Source organism: Agelaius tricolor, unplaced genomic scaffold, assembly GCF_023055355.1.
Source record: "Agelaius tricolor isolate 1412-34295 unplaced genomic scaffold, bAgeTri1.0.p SCAF_15, whole genome shotgun sequence".
Classification (NCBI taxonomy): Eukaryota; Metazoa; Chordata; class Aves; order Passeriformes; family Icteridae; genus Agelaius; species Agelaius tricolor.
In genome coordinates, this window is record NW_027269275.1 from 12,328,415 (window position 1) to 12,354,093 (window position 25,679).

At 41.6% G+C, this 25,679-nt stretch overlaps 1 protein-coding gene across 1 annotated transcript in view; it reads left to right on the forward strand.

Moving 5' to 3' along the window:
* The first annotated feature begins 7,826 nt into the window (after positions 1-7,826).
* The window catches only part of LPCAT2 (lysophosphatidylcholine acyltransferase 2), a 29,349-nt gene continuing 11,496 nt past the window's right edge, over positions 7,827-25,679 (forward strand). The window contains exons 1-10 of the mRNA XM_071440406.1: positions 7,827-8,114; positions 13,532-13,671; positions 14,677-14,894; positions 16,140-16,252; positions 18,283-18,343; positions 19,362-19,420; positions 20,607-20,641; positions 21,717-21,771; positions 24,884-24,966; positions 25,498-25,623. Of these exons, the coding sequence (XP_071296507.1) occupies positions 7,842-8,114; positions 13,532-13,671; positions 14,677-14,894; positions 16,140-16,252; positions 18,283-18,343; positions 19,362-19,420; positions 20,607-20,641; positions 21,717-21,771; positions 24,884-24,966; positions 25,498-25,623 (1,163 nt within the window). The 5' untranslated portion in view covers positions 7,827-7,841. The remainder of the gene's footprint in view (positions 8,115-13,531; positions 13,672-14,676; positions 14,895-16,139; positions 16,253-18,282; positions 18,344-19,361; positions 19,421-20,606; positions 20,642-21,716; positions 21,772-24,883; positions 24,967-25,497; positions 25,624-25,679) is intronic.

The following is a 25,679-nucleotide window of genomic DNA, read 5'->3' on the forward strand; positions in this document are numbered from 1 at the left end:
AAATACTTCAGTGCATTGCTAGAGACTCTCAGCATTTATTTATTTTTCATATTAAGATACAAAGTGAAAACATTCTTCAGAGGCCATACTAACTGTAAATTATTAAGAATTTGTTCTAATGCTGACAGTTTAAAAACTGCATGGGCTGGGTCATGGAGCTTTAGAACTGGAAGAAAACCAGCTCCTTCAAACACAGGAGCTGGAATGAACTCAGATAATACCAACAGAGACATAAAATTTAGCACACTGAACAAGTTGTTCTTTTTTCTTTTCCTTATTCCATGTAAGACTCCTGAAACCATTCTTATTATACAATGTGAAATAGAAACTATTAAAAAGAGATAGTGAATGTGAATAAATATAAATATTGGAAATGTAATAGCATGTTAATAGATTACAAAACTGTCAACAAAAATAGAGAAATCACAGTTCTTATGACAGCTGTCCATACTGATACTGTCACCACAGAAGGCTTGGTTTTAGATGAAATAACATTATACTTAAAGGGAAAGTTCAAAGCAAAATATACTTTAATTCAAGAAGAAACAGAAGGTTCTGATTACCAAAGAAAATTTCAATATGAAATTTTCAATTTCAAATAAACATACACAAAAACGTTTAGGTTATGGGAAATTCTCCTGAATGCTCTGCTCAAAACCACTTCTTTATTATTTGCTTGACATTTGTCTGAATTTAATACCTGTATGTGTACCAGGAAGAAAACATTTGCAGTGTGTGGTGGATGGATATTATAAATAACTTTTCCACATCTAGTTTTTACTCATAGTAGGATCTGCAGTGGGATGAAATAAACAGAGCATAGCTTAAGCTCCCCATAAACCAAAACAAAAGGCATCACAATATTTCATACAGGTCATATACCTATATATCCGTTTTCTAACAGCAAGCTGGTCCTTATGGCGTTTTGCAGTGAGGTACTGAACACTGCATAAAGATGACTGGGGATTTATCGCCCTCTTGTGAACAAGGGAACAGTTACAATCATCCTGAAAGTGAACGTGCAGTTGTTGCTGCTGCTAAAGAATCCTATAGTAAAAACACATCTGTACAATTAGTAAACAGAAATTCAGGTTAATAAAAAGGCAGGTCTGCTGGTTAATTTAATAAACTATAATAATTTTATCAGAAAATGATAAATTTCAAAATTAAAAATAATTCTAATTCAAAACAGAACAAGCAAGATATTTTTCTATGCAAGCAGGAAGACAGTAATCTAAATTCCACAAAATCACTGCCTAAAGCACTGATGTCAAATGCACAGACTAGCTCAAAGGTGTGTTAATCCCTGACTGCAGCCCCAAAACATCCTTCAAATTCAAACGGAGCAGGAGGATGAAAACACCTATTTTTGCCGTGCAGAAGATGTGGCCTTTTAACTTCAAAGACCAATCATGGGTGTAAATCCAAATTTGTTTGCAGATGCCAGTGAAGTTTGCAGACAGGAGCAGGGGGTCTTGGTCCAGCACTCCACAGCAGCTCCAGAGGAAAGAGGCTAGCTCAGCACTGGGAAGCCATCCACTGCTACTGAGTTATTTTTACAGAGCTTCCTCTTTGTGGTACTCCTTTCTTCCCTGCAGCTCTGCACCCACTCAGGGTGTCACTGCTGCTTTCCTTCTCCATCTCTGTCTGCTGTCTCTCTCCTTTACCAAGAGAGCGCTGAAATCAGGGCAAAAGCCACAAAATGTTCAGGCAAAGTCACCACCCCTCATCAGACAAAACTCCAAGGCCAAGGAGCTGCTGGACACCAGGGTTTCCATTTCACACCCTGCCCTAAGGATGGGCAGCTACATCAATCCTTCCTTCTATCCTTCCCTTCTTCATGCACCCTTCACTAACTAAATGCTCCAAAGGGAACCCTTCAACCTAAACAACCCTGCTGTCGCAGACATCTTTTATGAAAAATCCTTTCCTGAGGATTTTTTCTCCTGAGAAGCTGAGAGGCCTCAGGAACCAAATGTAAACATTGATTATCTGCTGCTGTGGAATGCAACAGGTGTGATTGGCCCATGTTGATTGTTTCTAATTAATGGCCAATCACAGCCCAGCTGGCTCGGACTCTCTGTCCGAGCCACAAGCCTTTGTTATCATTCTTTCCTATTCTATTCTTAGCTAGCCTTCTGATGAAATCCTTTCTTCTATTCTTTTAGTATAGTTTTAATGTAATATATATCATAAAATAATAAATCAAGCCTCCTGAAACATGGAGTCAAATCCTCGTCTCTTCCCTCAACCTGAGACTCCTGTGAACATGGTCACACCCTGCAACTGCTCACTGCACACACTTCCCTTTGTCCCTCACCAGCCAGAGTGCCCATGGGGCCCATGGTTCCCTCTCAGGCTCAGCCTGGGATGTCCCCACATAAGCACAGCCTTCCCTGGGCAGCCATGGGCCCTTCCTGGGTGCGTGCACAGCACACCCTGAGTGTTTATACAAATGCCTTCTGGTCTTCTGTCACCACACCTACTAACAAGATGGCTCTCTACTGCACATCTGCAACAAAGAAACCTCACCAAAACTCTCTCCTGAGAGTATTATCAAGGTATGATATCAAGAAGCCAAGTGTTATTTGATCACAAGTAACAGAGGACCCTCGTCCTGAGAAGCAATAATAACACTGCCTTAGAGGAATCTGGGAGCTTCTGTTTGTTTGTGCTGCCTTCCCTAATTTAAAGTAAATAAAGCATAAATCCTATCCAAATGAAGGCATCACCGAGCCCTACTAGCACAACATAATAACCATTTCCCTGAAAAACTATGTATTAATACCACTTAGCATAATGAATATTTAAAATGATACTGCAGTAAAGAATATAAATTCACCTATGTCTTTCCTCTTAGTAGTGACTGTTAATAAACAGCTTTATAGCTACTATATTTAAATGCAATTAGTTCCATACGTTTCCAGCTTAATAAGAAATAATACATATTCATTTCTGCTCATTAACAGTCAGTATATAACTCTTAGCTAATGAACATTCAATTATGTTCTCTGAATACATTGTGGGATAAATTCTCTTTTTGTTGCTCATATCAGTTCACTTCAATTCAGTTGCTGCTAATTAAAATTCTTTTGCCTCATGCAGTCAAACCTGGGTTTTTTGGAGTCCCTGGAGACTTTTTTAGGAGTTCTGTTTTATCTTTATGTACAGTCAGCTCCCTAATTAATGCTTTAAATAGGGTAAACTTTACTGAGGCTCCTGGGTTCAGTTCAAAGGAAAAAAAACCCAACCAGTAATTTTATATCTCATTCTCACACAAATCACTAGAGTCTCTCTTTTTCTTGTAAATCAACTTTTTTCCTTTTGTTTTCAGGTGAGTTCAATAATCAGGGAAGGTGCCAGTTTGAGAGCACTGGGAGCTGGAGATGCCCTATCATCAGTTGAGAGCTTTCCTTTCCCAGAGGAACAGAAGAGAAATTCTTGTCAAGTTGTCTCGTTCTGCAGCCAGCTCAGGTGAGGAAGGAGCAATCTCCAAGGGTACGTACCCAATGGACTCCTTCAGACAATACCACCTCCATTTTCACTCAGCATCAGCAAGAGTCAATGCTATTTTTCCCTAAATTTTCATCAGAGCTGGCTCAGCAATCTATCTGCCTGTCTAGGACCAAAAATCCAACCAAGTCCTGCCTACTCCACTGAGAACTAACACCACACAAGCTGAGCACTACTGAAGTGTCTCCCTTTGCAGAGGTCATTATCAGGTATGACTTGCTAAATGAAGTGATAGGTTCTTGTCACTGATTTATTTGCCCTAGTAAGCATTGAAAAGAGAGGGGAATTCAGCAGAAAAAGCTTCAGGGAACTTTCAGTATAAAGTTCTCCTCTTTGGTGCAGCATGCTAGGTGCAGCATGCAGCATCCTTTACCTGCACTTCTGGGCTGGTATGGATAATGCACTGGGGACAGCAAGCTCCCTGGGACAAAAACAGCTAAAAAAAATCTCTCAAATTGAACAAAGCATTTGAAAACTTACCAAGCAAACACTGTGAACTTTATGTGTATCAATATAAGGAATATAACACAAACACAGAAAGTCTAACTTTTAGGGAAGAAGGGACAGAGGCAGAGAAACAAATGTCTGTAAGAGAAAACATCTAGGAATACCCAAGAGAAATATTAGCTTAATGGGTGTTTCAATTCTATTTAACATTTAATGAAAACTCCAAGATACATCTATCTCAGCACCTGCCTTAGAAGAAGAGAAAAGGTATGTCTGGGTTTGTGTATACATGCATGCCCCATGTGTGCCTGCTTGGAGGGGTAGATGCAAGCAAGTCAGCACCTCATCCACTCCCCAGGTGCCTGAGCACTGTGAAATGAACAGTCCAGAACTGCTTTCCTCCCTTGAAGTCTCACTAAACCAGTGAATTCTACTGAGAGACAAGCAGAGCTGGATTCCCAGGAGACTGAAGTTTATTGACAGAACCCTAAGGACTTTCACACCCTGTGTTATCCAGGCTGCCACAGTGCCATTTATGTGGCATGAGCCTGTATGGTGCACAGGCAGGGCATAAAGGCCTTACCAGGATAACCCTGGAAGAGCTTCCCAGGTGGAGAAAGACAAACTCCAAAACTTGTGTCCCACTTTTTGGCTGCCCTGACTGCTGCAGAGACCATGCTGTCAGCTGGGCACAGATGGGCACATAGAAGGTGCATTCTGTGTGAGCATTCTTCCAGGAGGGGGCACAAACTCAACCAGCATTAAGGCACCATGGCCTAGGCAGCAAGCAAGAAAGCAGGAGAGATGGAAAGCCAGAAAGCAAGCCAGAAAACAAGAAAGAAAGCGAGAAAGCAATCAAGCAAGAAGTTGTTGAATTGAGAACAGAAACACATGGCCATCTACGGCTGTCCTCATACACATTTCTCACAAGCAGTTCACATTTGGTACCACAGAAAGAAACTGTAAAATCAGAATGGCACTTTGCATGATGAAGTTTTCTAGCTAGTCCTTGAGAGGAGTTGTTTTTCTCACAAGCAGTGAACAGATGCTCCCCAACTGCTGTGTGCAGCAGTGTTACACGGCCAGGCCAGGAGATGGCAGATTTTTGTCAGACAACAGCAGGGAGCAGGTCAAACACGAGCAGGTTTTCAATTTCTGTATCAAAAATGTCTTTGTACACGTGTTTCTTCAAGGTAAAACAACAGCCCTGATCAAAAGAATTAAACAGACAATTGTTAAAAAGGGAACCTCCTTTTAGCATATGCTTTTGCCTATCACACATTTTATGATAAGAACACAGGGTATATTTTTACAAAAATTAAGAAGAGAGTAAACTGTCCCAAAAGCAGCTACACTAAGGCAGATATCTTAGTCCATTTTAGACTGCATATATACAATTTATATTAAAAACTATAAAGCTGCATACACTTAAGAAAAAGAGCTGTATCTGTTTATGAGAGAGAAAAATTCCTGTCTTACACTAGGGAAATGTGTACTGGGTTTTCATGTATCACTAATATGATTCATTTGGATTGTATACAGAAGCTACACCTGCTCCAGAGCCACTTTTCTACAGTTTCTAGACAGAATCAAGGTATAGGGTAAGCTTCTCAGGAAAAACATACACTGTCCTAGTGACCTGCAGAACTAAAGCTGTAGTTTCAACTCAGAAAATTAATGACTAGCAAGCTAATGCTACTTATTCCACTGATGTCCATGTTTAGCACTATATAAAGCTTTTGGTGAAAGATTCCACATATCAGCTTTGCACAAACTTGGTGGTGTTTTATGTTAGCAGTCCAATTGATCAAGATTCAATTTACCACAGATTCATAGACAAAAAAGGAATTATTATTCAAAAGAGATGCTGACCCTAGTTTAGCCAAAGAATTAAATATAATCTCACTGTATTATGTGTTCTGAACATTAAAGGTTTTTCTGCACTGTGCTTGTATTTTGGTACTTGTGATGTTAAGCCTTTCAAATGGTGCTATAGCTAATCAGCCTTAGAAGAGTAGAAATTTTATAATCAATATTATTGTTTTTCATAAATGTACAAGTCCCCAGAAGCACTAATCTAGATATGAATAGCATCATGTCTGCAAGGCCACAGTGTGAGTCACAGTATCAGGCTAGTGGTAAAAAAAAATCTAAAAATAAAAGCAGACACTATTATATAGTGATATAATAATATAATTTGTCAGACACAAATTAATCCTGCCCACCCAGTTGCACTGGTCAGGCCTCCTAGCAGTAGCATTTCCTGTTTGGGTACCTCAAGAAAGATGTGGATTTATTGGAGAAAAGCCAGAGGAAAGTTTTAAGAATGCTCAGATATGTAGAAACGAGCACCTGGGAGGGAAAATCTGAAAACATTAGTCTGGTGAAAGCATAAGAGAATCATAACATTACACAAGTGTACAAAAACTAGCTGCAGAGAGGAAAGGGACCAGTTCTTGCATCCACTGAGGGTGGATAGCATCTGCAATGAGAGAGATTCTTCTCAGATACAGAAAAAAATCATTTCAAGACATTACCAGAGAAGTGCTGGAATGGATCCACTAGGGAAGTCATGAGCTTTTAAAAAGAGTTTATAAAATCATCTGCCAAGAGTGATGGAGGTGGAACTGATCTTTCTCCTCTGGAGTTCCCCCCAGCGTTACTTTCTGTGACAATTGTGCTGATCCAGTTCGTTCACAGCTCTCAGCTTTTTCAGAAGACAAGGCTGGTTTCAAGGACTGGCAACCACAGCGAAAGCCTGGAAACCAGCCAAGGGAAATCCTACACTCATCAAGCTTCCATTATAGGCAGGCTTCAGTTAGCCCAAATATATCATTATGACTACTCTTTAAGCACCTGCAGTTGCAAAACACAAATAATTATTCTATAATAATAAAGTTTTGTGAATGCTGATGGTATCTTTGTGGAAGCAGAGACGTCAACGTGGGAACAGAACCATGAGATGTTTATAATTAGTTTCATTACAGCAACATGAACAATCTGGCAACATAAAGACAACTGTTGTGCCAGGAAGTACCAATATATTCATGGGAAGGGCAAATTGGAAAAGCACCATAGCAAAGTGAAGTGTTTGAACCAATGTCACGCAAGAGGCCAGCGGGCTGAGCGCAGTGTGCACTGCACAGACAGACTGGCGGCTCAGCCCCACCACTGGACCGGATTCCTGTGAGAACCAAGAAAAGCCTGCTTCCTAAATGTGGTCAGCGTGGAACTTCCTCTGGGGTGAAACCGGCAGCAGCCAGGCAGGCGAGCAGAAGGTGCCGGAGGACGCTGTGGTACCGCACGGCCGGCCCCGCACGGCCGCTCCTGGCGCATCGCTCAGGGCACACCCGCGGGAAGGGACCCCACGGGCATCCGGCACGCCGCGAAAGGCTGCAGCGGATCTGCGGACCTCACGTGCTCCAGACCCAGAATGACTGTACCAGCCTCAGCAGCGGTGAAAATGCACCTAGAATTGCACCTAGAATTGCCCTAGAAACGACCTCTGCCGTGCGCCACGACCGCGCCGGCCCCTCTGCTCACCTCTCCCAGCTAACGGCCCGCGTTACTCCCAATGCTTACGAACATCGCCCTGCGATCGCACCCGGCCAACGTGGCTGAGCTGCGGAGCCTGCAGCGCGCACGGCGCGGGGCAGGGCACGGCAGGGCAGGGCACAGCAGGGCAGGGCACGGCAGGGCAGGGCACGGCAGGGCAGGGCTGCGGGGACACGACCCCGGCGCGGGGCCGGGCACGGGCAGGGCACGGGCAGCGCTGTGGGGACACGGACCCCGGCGCGGGGCCGGGCACGGGCAGGGCACGGGCAGCGCTGTGGGGACACGGAACCCGGCGCGGCGCAGGGCACGGGTAAGGCTGCGGGCACATGGAACCCGGCGCTGTCACCGCCCGTCCTCGGCCGCGGCCCAGCGGCGGCCGCCCGCCCTCACCTGCCCGAGGCGGGGCTCCCGCGGTGGGCAGGGCCGGCCGGAGCCGCTGGCCCCGGGCTCCGCCGCCGGCTCATGCGCAGCCGCCGGGGGTGGCGGTGGCGATGGCGCCGCGGGTGTTGCCGCTGCCCAGGCAGCAGTCCTTCAACCCGCCCATCGTCCTGAACCCCTTCGTGCACCCGGGCTCCCTCAGCACCGGCGACAAGCTGCGGGTAAGGCTGGGGGGCGGGCGGGAGAGGCCGCCGGGGCCGGGCCGCGCTGCCCGGGCTGGGATGCGCACGGCAGCGCGGCGGGCACGGCGCCCCGGGGCACGGCTCAGCCCGGGCGCGGCTCCGAACCAGCGCTCCGTGCCGCGCCCGGGCCTCCGCGGGGCTGTCAGCGCTGAGGGCTGGGGGCACCGGCCGCTTTCGAGCCCCCTTGCCAGGGCAGAGCGCGGTGTGAGCGATCGAGGTTTGAAAGTGCCGCCGGCAGCCGGGGCTGCGGGGCCCGGCCTGCCCTGCACCGGCTGTGCCCAGCGCCGCCCGTGCCCCGCGCCCGCAGCGGAGCGGAGCAGCCCCGGCTCTGGGCACATCCACAGCTCCCGTCTTGGCCGGGAACAGGCTGCTAGTGACAGCATTTCCTTCCCTGTACGGCACAGTTTGCTTCCTGCTCTAACCTAGAGAGCGGATACACGGGGAAGTTATGTAAACGGTCAAAGATGCAATGGGTAATCAGCATAAAAAAGTCACTGTTTTTGAAATTAAGTTCTTCAACCTTTCAGAGTCCTCAAGCTGCATGCTTGCTCAGTGCATACACAGGGGCTTCACACTGCATGCACACTGACTTCAAACTTAAAACTTTAAACACAAGATTCAAAACAAGCTTTTGGAGATATTTGTGCAATCATTGCTGATAACACATCATGCCTAGAGAAAACAGTGGTCCTGTTTCGATAATAAGTATTACCCATCAGTCAGTCATGTCAGATGCCTCAGCTTTAGAGTTGAGATGTCAATTCCTCTCTGATATGAAAAGCTAAAACAGAAGATAACTTTTTTAGTCATGCTGTTTCAGATGCTTAACTGGCCTTAAGCTGATTTTAAGCCTGGGATGGGGTGGGGGGAGTGAATCTCTTGGTTCCATATTGCAGGGTGTACAAGAGGAAATGGTACCCCATATTCCACTGGGTCACTGACTGGTGTCACTGGGGGAATTGGATCAGGCCTCTGAGCTGAGTGCTTTCCTAGTATGACTTGTGTACAAGCACACACTAGACTTAGAAGATTCTCATACAACTAAAATAGCTTTGATTCTTAAAAACATTCTTTAAAAATTAGCTTATGAACCTAACATGAATATACAATTGAGGACAATGAGGACATCAGTGTGTAGGTGAAATTACACCTACAGTGTGTAGGTGAATTTTCTGCTGATGTTTATAAATATATGAAACTGACATACAACTAAATATTTTATGTTTCATATAAATAGTGTTATAGTGTTATATCTTTGTCAAGTTATAAACAATGTTTGCCCTGAAGATAGCTGGGTAGAGGAAATGTGAGAAAGCTGGAAAACAATTTCAAGTCCTTTTATCCCCTATGTTTTACTAGAAGCCTGGAACACATTTCAAGTGCATCTGGATCAGTAGCTTTAGGCATGAACCCTGAAGAAACCAGTTTCTTAATGAGGTTCCAGAAATGCACAGCTTTCTGTGCTGCCTGTCCTTTTTGGAGGGTGCACACACTACTTTCAAAAGCTTGCATTTTTAAGTTACTCCATACAGCACCTGGAAGGAAAAGCAATCATCTGGGTTAGGGCCTGGTGCTAGTGAGCTGAGGATCAAAACAGCCACAGAATTGTAAAGCAGAAAAACACACAAGAGAGAACTTTTTGTATTGTGGTTTGCTCCCCTCTGTTCTTTTCCCCTTTGGTCATAAGGACTGGAATACTTCCTGCTGATTGCTTTGTGCTGTGAACCTCTGCTCCTCTCTTGCTCAGCACTGCCAGTCAGACCTGCTGGGAACCAAGGCCTTACCAGACAGTGTTACTATAAACTTCAGAAAAGGGAAGTCTCCCTTCCTGTTCACATCAAGTGTAGTGTTTCTCCATTCTTGCATGTTAAAGATAGTCTTGTTATGTCTCCCCATTCTGTACTATTCCTTTAACATACACTAATACAGACATACAATTTCAAAACCCTCTTTCTTTGGGAATCCACAGCAGGATTTCCATGTGCTGGTGACCTTGCAAGTAAAGGCTGCTGTGTGCCTGATGAATGGAACTTGAAATGAGACAGGGTAGCTGTTTGCATTTCATTCAGCTTCAAATATAAAAACAGCCAGACTGAAAAGTGAGTGAGAAGATTTTACAATTTCTTGCCAGTCCTTTTTAATAGTTTACAAGCCACCCTTTATTTGTCATTCTTTAGAATGTGCAAAGCAAGGATCAGTTGGGCTGTGCTAAACATCTTCTTGTGCCAAACGATTTTAAGCAGTTGTCAAATACTTCTGGTTTCCATCCTCTGACTGAAGTTGGCTGCAATTCCTTGTTGAGATTTTTACTGGGTTTTAGTTCTTTTGCTCCTGATTGCTCCCTTGCTGTCCTAACTTCTGAACTGCGAATCTAAAGCAGAAATTCTAGTTAAGTCATTACTGGATTCCAGTTTATTCAGAAGTGATGCTCAGTGGACTTTGCAGTGGTGAACATGCTAAAAGCAGTATTTTTGGAAGCAAGCAGCTGGGCTGCCTGGCAGAGCTGTGACATCCTCTGGATGCTCTTGGAGCACTGTCTTGTCCTGTGTGTACTGCTGGGGGACAGTCCATCTGATCACAGCTTCAGATGTCAGAGTATTGCAGTGGGAGCTGGGCTTCACTCTGCTCCCCAGCCTGCTCTGCTGCTGCTTCTGAGATAACTTGACAGCAGCGACAGTTGAACAAAATTGTATATGGAATTGTGTGGCTTTCTGATACCCCTGCTTTTCCACTTTTAAGGCTCCTGCTATCAGTGGAGGTATAATCCCATGTATTGATCAAAGATCAATCAGCTATGGGAGCGGGACCTGGACTGCCAGCACTGCTGCAGTGACAGGATGTGCAGTTATTGCAGACACAGTAAACAGAAAGTACATGGGTGATTCAGTATGTGGGAAAAGGTTCTTTGGATGACTCAGAATAATTCTATCTTGGTGATTACTGCACAGAAGCTGGAGTGGCTTTGATCCTACCGAGTAGTAACTACACTTTGTATTTTTCTCTGTATGTTTTTATCCTATGCTTTCCCTTTTTTAGTCTAGCTTGACCTTCCTTTTTTCTGTCCTTTTCTTACCCTGCTCTGCAGCTGATGGAGCAGAAACCAACTCTGCCTCATTACACAGTGACCTAGAAAGCCAATAGCTTGCATCAGCAAATCAGTACCACCTGTGCATCTGCCTAAAATAGATTAATGAATTTATTAAAGTTTTGAAGAAGGGATTGTTTTGCTTTTGCTATTGCATCCTTTATCTTTCATTTTAGGTCAGTACATATATTCTTTTTTTCATTAAGAAAAACATTAAGTCAAACCACACTGACTTATGCTCATGCTGCCCATTTTGGATAACTGAATGCAGCTGAGATGTTGAATTGGACTATAGATCATAGTAAAAGAGGATGCATATAGAGAAAAAAACCCCAAATCTAATTTCGGGAGACAAGCAAGGAGTCCTTGTTGGTTTATCTTCCTAGCTGACTTTTTCAGATTTGCCACAACTGGCACCAGAGTGAGTGAGAGCAATAGGGTCAAACCTGTCATGGTCATTTTTGTGATCCAGAGCAGTCCTTTGCCCATAAAGTTATGGTTAAAATCCCATAGCTACTTACACAGAAATGTTAAATAAAAGAAAGAAGTAATCAGACCTAAATGTTCAGATCTCTCCTGGAAACACATTGTGTGGCAGTGCTTGCAGAACATAAACATCAACACAGTGTACCTGCTTATCATGCTCATCTTAATTTACTCTGTGTATCCACTGTCATGTTTGGATTGTTGCCACTGTGCCTGTGGTAACACAGAAGCGAGTCCTGAAGGCCCCAAATTCATCTTAATCCTCATCAGTGTCAGAGGGTTTAGAGCCAGTTGGCAGAGCCTCTCCTGAACAGTGACAAGGGGAGGGTAAGAGGACATTACATGAAGATGGAAGGGATTTGGTGGGAGGGAAAGGACTGTGTTGGTGGAAGGAAAATTAGAAACAACTGACTATCAAAAAATTGGATAAAGTATACACTAAGGTGCTTATTTTCAAATATACCACAGTTGTTCCTTTTTAAAGAAAAGAGGTAAATTAAAATCCACTGTGATGTTAATAATCACAGCTCTAGGAGGTTGCAAACTATTTTGTAAAGCTGTCTTACAAAAAGCCTTGCTTTTTCTGTACAGTAAGAGGCCATTGTTAGAGCTGACTAGAAAGGTTGATTTTGAGAGAGGAACACTGTTGTTCCATTGTAGATTTTCTTAAAAACCAGTAAAGCATAAAACATAGTAAGCTCACAAGAATAAGTTAAACTGTCTTAACTCTCCTTCAGTAACTTATCCCATGCACTTGAACTGGTGGAGCTGTTGGTGTGTGACACACTCTCAGATAAGTTTTGGGCGACTTGAAGAAACAGCCCAAATAAATTTTTAAAAATCACTATTACAGTTTTTTTGGGTGTGTTTTGTTTTGTGCGTAGGTTTGCACACAAACTGGTCCTCATCAGTGAGTGCCAGCAGAGCTGGATTAGTGCCAAAGGGAGTTGAACCCCTTAGTGGTTTCCCAGGAGTGCTGGGCTCTGACCTGCTCACACAGCTCACCTGCCTCCCTGCCCCAGCCTTGCTCAGTCTGCACAGTGTTTGTTGCACCATAAGCCAACCTTCAGGATACAGTTTCCAACCTAATGTGCTGGGGTAAAACAATTACCAATTTCTTCTGCCCTGCCCTGTATCAGAGCTGCCTGTGGTACAACATGGTGCCAACACACCTGTTTCCCGGAGCTATGCATGAAAATAAGCAAGCTAAATATTCCTGTGGGAGGGCTGGGGATGATGTTTGAGGATTATTTGCAATCAGGACATCTAAAACCTGGGTTTTGTTAAAGTCCCAACTGGGTGAAATAATGTTGTGTTGTGTGTGCACAGCTCCCTGGAGCAGCAGTGAGGACCACTTGCAGCAATATTGTGACTCAACACAGGATTTGTCATTTGAAAGGGCAAGACTACAATTAGTCATTTTAAGGATCCTACTTGACTTCTAGATAGGCAGCTAGTGATAGAAGGCTCTGGAGTGGAGATATGTGTCAGCTGGGAAAACTCATCTGAGCTAGTTGTGTGCTGCAGACCAGGACCAAATATAAACTGGAGCCAGCAAACTTAGTTTACCTTCTGTGTCTAGCTACATCCAAGCCAAAAACATAAATACTCAGATACTCCAGTTCTTCCTGAAATGGGAACTCAGAAGTGAAAATGAAATACCATTAATTACTTCCCATAAGATCACTGGAATCATTAAATCTTTCCTTAAATCACAAAGCAATAATGGTAGTACTTTAAAATCGTTGTAAAGTAACTATACAGATAGTGGAGTCCTTTCTTTGTTGATACCATTTCTTAAGATTTTTCACCTCTTTTTTTCCAGATTGCTCTCCAGGGGATTATTTTGCTTCCCCTCCGTCTCATTTCCATCACATTCCTTTTACTGCTAGCTTGGCTGTCTGCGTCAATTGCAACTTTCTGTCAGCCTGGAAGAGGATTTCTGCCACTGGAAGGATGGAGAAGGTGAAAAACTGACCAATATTTGTGAAAACTAAGCTTTTTTTTTTTCTAATAACACAAAGCCAGGGTCAAAAGCTTTTTTTTCTTTCACTCCTTTTGATTAAAGAGGATTCCTCAGTTTTACCCATTTATATGAAGCAAATTTTTAATAAGTGTATTTTACAAGAATAGTGGACCTTTTTAAATAGGTATATTTTCAGTTGTCTTGAGGCTAAAAAAAATTTATAAAAACATTTATAGACTATCTGTAAGCCAGGACTTATTTCAGTAATAATCCTTACAGGAATATTTGAGAAAATAAATTCATTTAGCAAGTATTTTGTAACATGTCATAAGCTGAGCTCCTGTGTAGCCTTTGTCATTTCTCCTATGCTATGATTCTATGACAAAATTAGCTTTGACAGCTCCTCTCAGCTGCAATGCCCTTGAAGTGGTATTTCACAGCTGCTTCTGTGGGTTCTGGGTTTCAGTCCCTCACTTCCCTCAAAGTACTGAAGTTCCCTTCTAGCCACAATGCACTGCAGCTGCAGGAGGAGGAGGAGACACAGGAGGTGAATTCTAGCAAGACCAGAAGTTTAGGGAGAGTCCCTTTAAAGGAATGTGTCCTCTCTCATGGGATCATGTTCCAGTAAGGAAACATTGTTATTTAATCTTATTTAAAACTGACATTAAAAAAACAGTATCAGTTGCATCAATTCTTATAGAAAGACACTAAATCTGCTAATTACCCCACTCAAAATAGTGTTATGGTACAATGCCATGAAATATGCCACGAGAAATAGTGTATCTGGGAAGAGGCTGTACCCTGCCTTATCTTCCATCAGGAAAGGTGATGTCCCCTTCCCCACTTCCCTTTAGCCCTGCATTCTGCTGGTGAGTAGCATTGCTACCCTGTGTGGGGCCCCACTGCTGGTTACAACTAGGAAATCTGTTAGGGGCTTTTCTTTTGAAGTACAAAATCAAAACTGACTGTAAGCTGAACAAGATTTTTGTGTTTCTGGTTCCAAGGAGGATGGTCCAGACCACCCTGTCCGGGCTGACTCGCACGGCGTACTTCGTGATGGGATTCCAGGTTAAAGTCAAAGGCAAGGTGGCAAGTCTACCAGAAGCACCAATCTTTGTTGCAGCTCCTCATTCAAGCTTTTTTGATGGCATTGTTTGTGCCCTGACTGGAATGCCATCAATAGTGTCTAGAGCGGAGAATTTGTCAACTCCGGTATTTGGCAGTAAGTATTTATGGAAAAAACCTGAAAGTTACAAGTTAACAACTCGACATTGGGCCAAAAATTTTATCTCCTAAAGTGATTTAAGGGCAGACTTTTAAGCTCTATCTTGCAAAGATACTGACAAATTATTTTCCAGCGAAATTCCTATGACACATTATCTTTTTGAATTGGTAAAAATGCCTAGAAATTATGCTGTTTCTTTTCAGGTATGAAATATGATATCATTTTGAACTTCTTTTATACTGAAAGCATGTTTTGCAGCTGCTCAGACTGGAAACTTTCTCTTTCATTCTCGAAGTAGTAGCTCAAAAAATCTGTTCCACTGCTGTCTTTTAAGAGTGTAGCCCACAAATCTGAGTGAAGGTTATTTCAAAACAGACCCAAACTACAGTAGTCTGGAAAATACCATATTGATAAGATTAAACTTGCAGGCAATGTTATGGATTTTTTTAATAGGAGCAAGACCAGGAAGGAATAAAAGAGGAGTTACTCAAAAAGGAAATGCAGGGAATGGAAAAGATCAGATGAGTCATGCTTCTATTATTTTCTCCTCCTTCTGGCACAAAAAGAATCTCCATTTGCATTATTGCTAGAATCAGCTGTAGACTTTTTGCTGGCTATACAGTAACCCAAAACTAACACAGCAGGCAATATAGCAAAGTGTTTTTGTAGAAAAGAAATGGACAGGCAATATATTGATTTTAGCTTAAAAGCACAGGATTTGGACAGAGAAGATAATTCTTCACCAGGTTTCTCATCACAAAGGTCCACATATTCTGATGTAGACTTCTGATTAAATAAGGGGTTTTTTTTCTGTAATATACATCAAAGCTGTGCATCCTTTGTAACAGAAAAGGGAAGGCTAAAACTACATTTTGGGTGCAGTCTGCCTAAGTTAGGCCTGAGCGTGGCCCGTGAGCAGACCCAGTCAGGTCACTCTTTGGAATTGTGTGGAAATGCTTAGCGAAAAATAACAGCAATATTATTAGAATGTGTTTGGGTAAATTTTGCATGTTTATATCTACTGTAAAGCTCCTCAGCTGGCAGGCTGGGTATGTCTTCTGTGTCTTATTTCCCATTTTGCAGAAAGAGAATAACAATGCTCTTATCAATTTAGTCTGGAAGTTGTTTGTGTGGAGTCTGTCTCCTAGTATATAAATAACATATTTTTTGCTAAAAGGAAGCCTTGAACCCATGTGTTTTCTAAGCACTGGTATAAGGCATTTTTTTCAATCTGTTTCACAGCCATTTTGAGATCCCTTCAGCCTGTAGTAGTTTCTCGTCAGGACCATGACTCACGGAAGAACACGGTTGCTGAGATAACCAGGCGGGCACTGTCGAGAGGCCAGTGGCCACAGGTAATAAATGCACCACTAACTTCTCTTCTGTCATGTGTTCCTGTTCCCTGTTCATTGTGCATCACAATGGCACAAGTGACCAGCTGGGTAGGATTCTTAAAGTGTACAGAAATGGAGTCAGCCCTCAGGTAGATGACTGGGTAAAGAAGGGAAAAATCTGCTGTCCGGAAGGAGTTTTGTTGTGACAAATGGATCAGTTAAATCCAACCAGTACCAACTGCTGTTGCAAATGCAGATGCTCTTGCCTTTCTCTTTTCCCTTTTCAAGTCTTAACATGCTGCCTTCAGTGTAGCAGGTGAATTGCATTGGTGGGTGTGGATCAGTATTCTGAGGTCAGACCACAGAGCTGTGCTCACACCAGGTAGAGGATGAGCAGTTGATGAGATGGGTAACCCAGACTGTCCAAGATTAGTACAAACAGTACTTTAGCCCAAAACTTCAGTTTCTCACATAGACTATAGACAAAGTGGAAGAATTTCCTTCACTTTTGTTCCACTGAGTAAATTTTGAGTAAAATTAAGAGGAAGTGAAGATAATAGACTTCAGTAGGAGGTATCTGTGACTGCTAGACCTGCTGTTTACTGCTCCACTTTCTGAACAGTCTCTAGAAACAGAGACCATTTAAGCAGGGAAGACCAACACTTTTTTTTTTTTGGAAGGCATAATAGAAAAATGTAGGAAGACCTACATTTTTTTGTAATGGCATTATTTACACATTTCATACATTTTTACTTCATAAGTACCTTTCTAAAAGCTTTTTGAACATTTAAGGTACTTTGACTCATAAATGTATTTTTCTAATACAATTGCTCTAAATAATTTCAGAGCCTCCATTCTTTTTTGAAATTTGTCAGTTAAACATGCACATGCCATTTTTTTTAATACTGGGCTTACAGACTACCCTGGTGCTTGTGATTTGCTAAACTGTTTTAGGTGAATGCCCTGGTAGACCTGATCTCTGCTGGAAGCAGCATGGGGAGGAAAGGGAAATGGGCTCCTGCAGCAGTGCTGCACTAGATATGTATTGTGGCATAAATAGATTATGTGTCAAGTAATCTGGGAATCTCCAAGACTGAGTCAGCAGTACAACTGAAGGTGTCACTGGGTGATTCCTATCCTGAGCCTGGCCACACTTTCTGATTGCAGGATGTGTCATGGAGGACTGGCTGGAACTTGCTGTGTGCAGCTGCCTCTGTCATACCCTTGAACAGTGTGTGTCCCTTGGGTGTGACCTGCTGAGGCCTCTCTCACAGCTGGCCTTGATCTGTTCATTCAGACTGAAGTGGGAGCACACCTTGGTCCAGACCATTTTGTGCTGGGGTGTTTTTAGAATGCTGGTTATGATCCTGTAGTTTTACAAGAAAATGCAAAGCTTGTGTTCCATAGGGGGCCAGATTCAGTGTGTCACTGCAGTTCCCAGTGCACTTCATGTACTATCTCAGACACTGCTCCAGAAACTTTCTGGGTGCTGGTGTGTCTGAGTCACTGGGGTTCAGAGCTGCTGTGGTGTGTAGTGCTTTCAGAGCTCTGCCTCACAGCAAATGCCTTCTCTGCCTTTTGCTCTGCTGCTCAAGCTGTGTTCTCATCACAGCTGGCATCTCACTGATAGCATCTTCACTGTAAATGCCCAAGTACCTCATGTACTTCCTTTCAGCCCAAACTCCTCTATTTATACACCCAGCAACTCAGTAAGAAACTGCTGTCAGAGGAACAATTTATTATTACCAGCACTAAAATGACATGTGAAACACTTAAAGCCTTTTGTACCATAATTTTGAACTGATAAAGGCCTTTCCCCAGAACACCTTCCTTGGAGAGCATTGGTTTCCAAGTCAAGAGGGACTGGGTTAATAATATTGTAAGCATCCTTCGTTAATATGTTTGTTTCCTTTGGAAACAGTAGTGATATTCTTGTAATACAGTACAACAGAGCTTGCATAAGGTCAGCCTGTGCCTAACAGATACTAAGGTATAATCCTTTTATGAAATATATGTGTGTGTATATACTTTTGATTCTCTTTAAATCCAAGATGCTGATTTTCCCAGAAGGCACCTGCACAAACCGATCCTGCCTGATCACATTTAAACAAGGTGAGAGATTTTATCCTGCTGTTGTTGGAAAAAAAGATGTGATACTAATTTGATAGTTGTAGTAAGGACTGAACTTGTGAAGATATATCATCCACAACAGCACTGTTGTAATCCCTTACATTATTAAAGTTTCAGAGGTACTAAACCCACTCTTTTATACTAGCCAGCTTACTTCTCTGGTTTGTGCTGTTGTGTAGGATTCAAAATGTCTGTGACATATATGAGTAGTTAGTTGGGGGATTTTTCTGGGTACAGTTTTCATCTAATATATTTACTAAGAAACTCAACTGTGATTGTTATGAGATGAATGTATGAACTTAGATGTTGTGCTTTTATCTCATCTAAGAGGTGGGTTATCTTACATTCCTGTGAATTTTGCCATGCAAGACTTAGCAGCCAAGTTACAAAATGTCTTTGCATAGCACTTAGCAAGCCTGGACAACAAATCATTTTTAACAGAGAAACATTTTTCATTGCACCACTGATCATTAGATTGTTGTGCTGCCCTTCAGTTAAGAAAGGAGAGCAACATGACTTTAACTGTTTTACAGTGTCTTGGGTAGAAGTGTTAAAAACCATTACTCTGTGGCCTGATCCGAATCACTTGTGATGATCAGACCACAGAGTGATTCAGGAAATGCTTAGAAGCCTTGTGAGCATCTCATCCTTTGAAATTAATGCCCATCAGTGGGGAAATAATGCACAGAAAATGAGTTTGAACAGCCCAGGGATCTTAGGCAGCTTTCTCCTTGAGATGGAGCCAAACCCTTTTCTGTCCCGACATCTTGCTGGTTGTGCTGCTGATTTAAAATAAATAAAAAACCAAAAACCCAAGCTACAATACACATAAAACCCAAATCAAACAACAAACAAAAAACTGAAGTAGATCACTTCTCATTTTCCTTGTGTTTTAAAAAATGTCTCCTTCCAGGTACTGTTGTCTGAAATAAATCACTTAAAGCTCCCGGTTGCTGTATTAAGCTTAGTTGTAACAATTAGTTCTGATTTGTTGCTGCAGGTGCCTTTATTCCACGAGTCCCTGTCCAACCTGTGTTACTCCGATACCCCAACAAGCTGGTGAGCAGAACACTCCTCTCTTACTAACTAATAATACAGAAGGCAAAAGTCTGACTTAAGTGGTACCTACAATAAATACTTTGCATTGTCACTGAAGAATATTTTATCCTGAGCTTTGGCATTGCTAAAGCTAAGCTAAGCAGCCAGGCTTTCCCAAGTGTGACCATGGTGTAGTTGCTATTCTGACTTTGAAAAATTACTGCAGGGCTTCTTAGCTAAAGGGGGAGACAGAAAAGTGTTGTGGCAGAAGTTGAAAACTTCCTGCAGTGCCAGAGAGCCTGTACTTGGAAATCTAAAATGGACACAACTTCCCCATTAGTCATCATTTTCTGGTTAACCTCAAGATAGCCTTACTGCAAAAGGACTTGTAAAGTTTCTGAACAGAAGCAAAGCTGAGCCATGCAGTACATCCAGCACCCCACCTCAGGAGAGCAGCTTTGCAGATGTTGTTTTCATGCAGCATTCCTTGTGCAGCTTCACTTTACTCTGCCTGTAAGGCTGGGACCTTTTCAACTTTTTTTAAATTACCTGGTCATCCAACAAATCCAGGAAAGACCAAACTTCAATTCCTAACGTTTTGTTAGGATTGGTTAATATGGTTGTTATTGTTATTTGCAAAGACTCCTTTGTGTAATCCTTTTACAAATGAATGTCAAAAGTGAATCACTCAAGGGGATTGGTGTTGCATTTCACTGATAAGATTTAAGGATCTGCCAGTACACACTGTAAAAACAATGTATAAGAAGTAATAAACACAGAGAGAAGGGAAAAAAAGAAAAACAAAATATCAAAGAAAAAGTATGGTAAATTATGCAGAAATGTCGTTAACTAAATGAGACATGTTTATGAGAATGCCTCTCTAAAGGGACTGCTAAGGCCCACTGACAAAGTCTTACCCATTTTTCTTTTCCCTGCTTCTGTTGTTTAGATCAAAGTGAATGATTTACAATACCTAACTAACTATAAATGTTATTCCCAATTGTTTATAAAAGTCTGCCATGCTTATTTCCAAATTTTTAAGGCAGGGAATCCTATTTGCCTTAACACCTTTATTTATTTTTACTATAGGTCTATAAAAACATCATCCAGTTTTACTAAACTTGGGCCTGTTTTAAATTGTAACTTACTTGCTCGCTAACTTTCATCTGGTTTTGTCATACATTTCTGTGTTTTATTTTTTCCTTAGGATACTGTGACCTGGACATGGCAGGGCTATTCGTTGTAAGTTTCTTAATCCTGCTGAAAATTACATACAGAAATTTTTCCCCTGTTGCTAAACAGTCTGCCAAACAGATTCCACTAAGCCAAGACACATGTTCTTCTAGATCTGTTTTTATGAGGGGGAAATATCAGGGATAATGCTGTCATGCAGTAGATTTCGTATCTGAATGGCTAGAGAAAGGGTTAGCAAAGGAAAGTATTATCTCCAGTTCCACCACTCTTTTTTTGTTTTTTAATTTTCTCCTGTTTCGCACATTAAATTAGAACAAAGGAAAGAAAAGTATTAAAGAACCTTCACAACTGCACTGAAAATATGTCTGGAAAATACTTTTCACTTTACAAACATTCATTAAAATGTGCATTTTCAGAATCCATATACCACATTTTCATATGGAATATGTAGTGTATCTAGGTACAGTAGTCCTGATTTGTAAAGATCAAGTGTGCATTTCTCCTTTAAAATCACAGTGAAAAGAGTAATTCAGAAGTAGAAGTGACTGTGCTTATTCTCTTTAGCAGTTTCTTCCTCCCCCAAGTTTATCTGTTCATCCTAAAATTTGTGACTTTTTAAAAAAGCCCTGATGATCCTGACCCTACTGGCACTTCATTAACACTTCTGTGTAAATGTTACTGTAATTTGAAAAGTGACTAGCAAATACTAACAAATCCAATTCTGCATAATGAAGTTACTGGTCCTATTTTGCAGCTGAGAGAATAAAAGATAAAGTAAAGCTTCTTCTCAAAATCAAAGCTCTTAAAGTTTAAAATCCAATGTCCATGGACCTCCTTAAAGAGAGGGAGATGTTTTACTGGCCAAAGAGCTGTGCAGAATTGTTAATGAGCATGAGAGCAGACAATAAGTTGCCTGCCCTGTGAGCAAGCAGCAGCTATATACAGAGGCCCTGTTAGAAAAAATGTGAAAAGTAACTTTTTGGGAAACTTCACTGCAAGGTACTTAAAAACCTTGCCTAGTACTAGCTTTGGTTTTTTGTGCTTTAAAATGTTTAATCTACTGACATGCAAATTCTTTTGTTTTAAATAAGTAAAATTTATTTTTCTTCGTCTTTGCCTGCAGTAAAGAGCTGTGCATAATGACAATGTGTCAGATCTTCACAAGAATAGAAGTTGAGGTAAGAATTGGAAATATTTTTGTATTAAGATTTAGCAACCAGGGAATTTCTGCTTTAATATAAATGTATTCTTCACATTATTAGTTATTTTTAGTGAAAAATAAATGTCTCAGAAACAAGAACAAGCATCATAGTAAATAATAGATTTAATTGGTTGTCCGTATGTATGTACCATACTGATGAGTTTCTAAGACAGCTGCCAGAAATGACTTTATTTTTAGAGCATTATAAAATCACTGTTAATTATCACCACATGAAATGGTGATAATGTAAAAATGTTCTACAAATGTTAAAACCAAAAATTAACATACATTCTTTCAAAGGCAACAGCTTCTTTTTCCCACCTCCCCATTTCTCTGATCCCTTCAAAGTAACCTTCTCTTCCTCACCATCTCCCCAGACTGGACTCTCATAGATTTCTACAACTAAGAGCTCATTCAAGTACTTATGCTGAGCCTCATATAAGGAACCAGTTCCCTTGATCATTAAATCCACTGCACAGCACAGGGACAGGTGAATGACAACTGAAACAACATCCACACTTCTTCATGTGAGCACCCACACTCTGACTGCTCCCTGCCAAAGAGGCAACTTTCAAAATACATTCCTTACCAGACCACAAAGGATTGTCAGTGTGGACTGAGGTGGTTTAGGAACCTGAGGAAGGGGAGAAAATGACATGTTTTGCTGTTTATTTGCAAAACACAGAATTTAGCAGAATCCAAAGCTTTATGAATACAAGCAGTGTTATTAATGCTAACAATTGGCAATCTAGTCTGTGTTGTGGAACAGTGAAATTAATTTTAAGGGAGCATCTTATTACTGTATAGTGCATGCATTAGACACATTTTTAGAGGGTGTAATCAAGAGACAATTCTCCTAATAATTTTGTTCAGTTGGGCATAACTATGTGATTTATATACATGGGAGCAAGGAACAATTAATGCAGCCCTTCCAATAGAAGGAAGAGCATTGTTTTCCCTACTTCAGAACAGAACTCAAACTTGTTTTTAAAAAAATAAATTTCATGTTCCAAGAGATGAAACTGAAACATGAAAAAATTTGCAGCCCAGCAGCGTGTGTCCCTAAAATGAAACTAATTTCTTAGCAGCAGTGCAAAAGCCTTTCAGTTTCTAAAAGGAGAAGGGACACATTCTCCTGTGGAAGGAGGGACTCCAGCTACTCTTTTTAGAAGTGGACATTTCTGTTGCTGTCCCATCCTGTGTGTAAGTAGCCTCCCCACTCCCACCAGTCCTGGAGTGCCTGTACCTGCTGTGCAGGAGCAGTGATGGGCTCCAGGGCTGTGTGTCCATGTCCAGTCCAGCTCTAACACACTGGGATATTGCACATGGAACTGAGCCTGGCAGGAAGTTTTAGGGCTGCAAAAAATACAGCAATTGGCAAATTCTGTAAGAAGAGAGACTAAGTCACAAGGAGATCAGAGAAATATTTTTGCTGCTGAAAGAGGTGTGAAGAATTTTTTTACAGGACTGAATTTGACTGGGAAGATGTACTTGCCACTCTCCAGCAGAGCTGTGAGATCATGCGGCCACTGCAGGAGGTCAAGAAACCAAATTCTTGCTCCTCAACTCTTGTTTCTAGCAAACAGGTTTTATGAATAATTGTAGGGGGGGTTTTTGAAGGGGATGAAGGTGGTTGTTTAAGCTGCCAGGAATTTACCTCAGCCTCAAGTGAAGTCATGACCACTGTCAAAGCCATGGCCATGTTTGCGTAGATAAACCCAGAGTCATGACTTCATCTCACCCAGGGGTGTCAGAGATTCCTGTGTGCTGTGTGCCTGTGCTTTCTCAGTTTAAGAGTTATGTGACTTCTGAATGGAGTTATAATAACCAGGGACCTATTCCAGACCTTGAACAAAGCTGGCAACTGCTTACAAAAGGAATGAAATCTCAAATATTCCTGTCAACAGCTGGACCTCTACTTTCCTTACAGGGGAGACAACTTTTAATTATAAACAGAAAATTTTTATGGTTATTTGACAGATAACCAATTCTATAAACTCACTGGTTTTAATCATAAAGAGAAAGCATTCCTTAAAAACAAACTTTAAATGTCTGCTCAGGAAAAACTGTGTTTATATGGGACAGTTAGCGCTGTAATAATGCATCACCAGCACCTGCAGTGTAACTAAAGCAACACACTGGCACATAATTAACAACTTTCCTCCAATGAACCATGAGCAGCACTGTATTTTGGAATCTTTATATTCTAGGAATTAAGGGCAGGGTGCAGAGCAGCAGAACTCAGATTAATGACAACCATAGCTGGGAAAAGGCACAGTAAACAGAGCTGTGAGCAAACACTGTAGACTGAAGTAGGAAGAGCAAAGCACTCCTACACACACACCACTTTGCAAACAGCTGCTGGTTCATGCCACAATAGATAATAGTTCATGCTGAGGCTGTTTTGGTGAAAAGGTGCTTCCAAGTTCTTACATAATAATACTGAATCCTCAATAGTAAGCAAGTTTCCATTTAGATAACTGGGGTGTTTCCTAGGTGTGGTGGGAGAGGGTTTGTTGGGATTTTTACCTTCTACTTAGAGTTCCAAAATTGTATCCAGTTAGTGTGCTACTTACAACACAGAACTATGATTCCTTAATGTTTTTGTCAGGGGGGAAAAATGTACAGAAAACGTATCAGTCACATGCTGACAGACAAAAGGTATGAGTTGGGACTACAGTGTGTATTTAAAAACACTAAAACTCTCTCACACACTAGTCTAATATATATCACTAAAAAGGATCTCTGAAAAGAAGTATTCAGTATTTCAAGCTCACATTCTTACCAGTACAGCATTTAATCTTCTAAGTGTGTATTTATTATACTTTCCTTCTTTGGAGGGTTGATTGTACATCTTAAAGAAGCTTCTACCAATCCTTGAGTGTTTTGCAGTAAATCTCATTTGTGTGGGGAGGGCAGAAGAGCCTGAGCAGTTTCTGAGGTGGCTGAGACCTCTAGTGCCCAGTCCTTTCATTGCATGGCTGATGCTTTTCTCCTGTTCTCCCGCACTCAAAACAAGAAGAAGAAATTGCTCATGTTCCTAATGAAGTGGTAACTATTGAATTGATTGGATAACTCATCCCTTTCAGTTTCTGCCTGTTCATGTTCCTACTGAGGAAGAAAAGAGTGATCCAATTCTTTTTGCCAACAGAGTCCGACAAACCATGGCAAAGTAAGTAACTGATCATCAGTAAAACCTCTGGGAACTGTTCTTTTATATCCAGCAATTCTATATACAGCCTAACCATAAAGTACAATTTAATCAAGTTCTGGGTATTACACATAGGAATTGCTCTAGATTTCCACTAAGAGGTGTCAAAATCCTATACTAAATTACCCCGATTATTTTTACATGGAACACAAAAAAGATATACATTGGAACATAGTATGTTCAATTCATAGAAAACTGGAATAAAATGATCTCTCCTTGCTTGGAAAGGACAAGTGGGTAGTGGTTTGTTCTCCAGCATTACTGGGCTGCATTTGCAAGACTGTAAATCTTAAAAGCTCATGGTGCTGCCATAAAGTAGTTTCACGGTGTGGTTTCACAGTTTCATGAAATGGTGTATATTGCTTTGGCCTACTTGCAGCAGTGCAAGAGTGAATTAACATTTGTTTTGCATATCAGAGAAGGGGAACTGCCTACAATAAGTTACTTTCATATATAAGAAATTGATCTTGATTTTCCTCAATTTTATTTCAGTGCTTTGAATTTGCCAATCACTGATCACACTTTTGAAGATTGCAGACTGATGATTTCAGCAGGACAGTTGACTTTACCCATGGAAGCTGGGCTGGTGGAGTTCACCAAAATTAGCAAGAAACTCAAGTAAGGAAGTTTTATTGTTTGGTAGCATAAATACTAAAGTGCTGCAGGTGTTAATG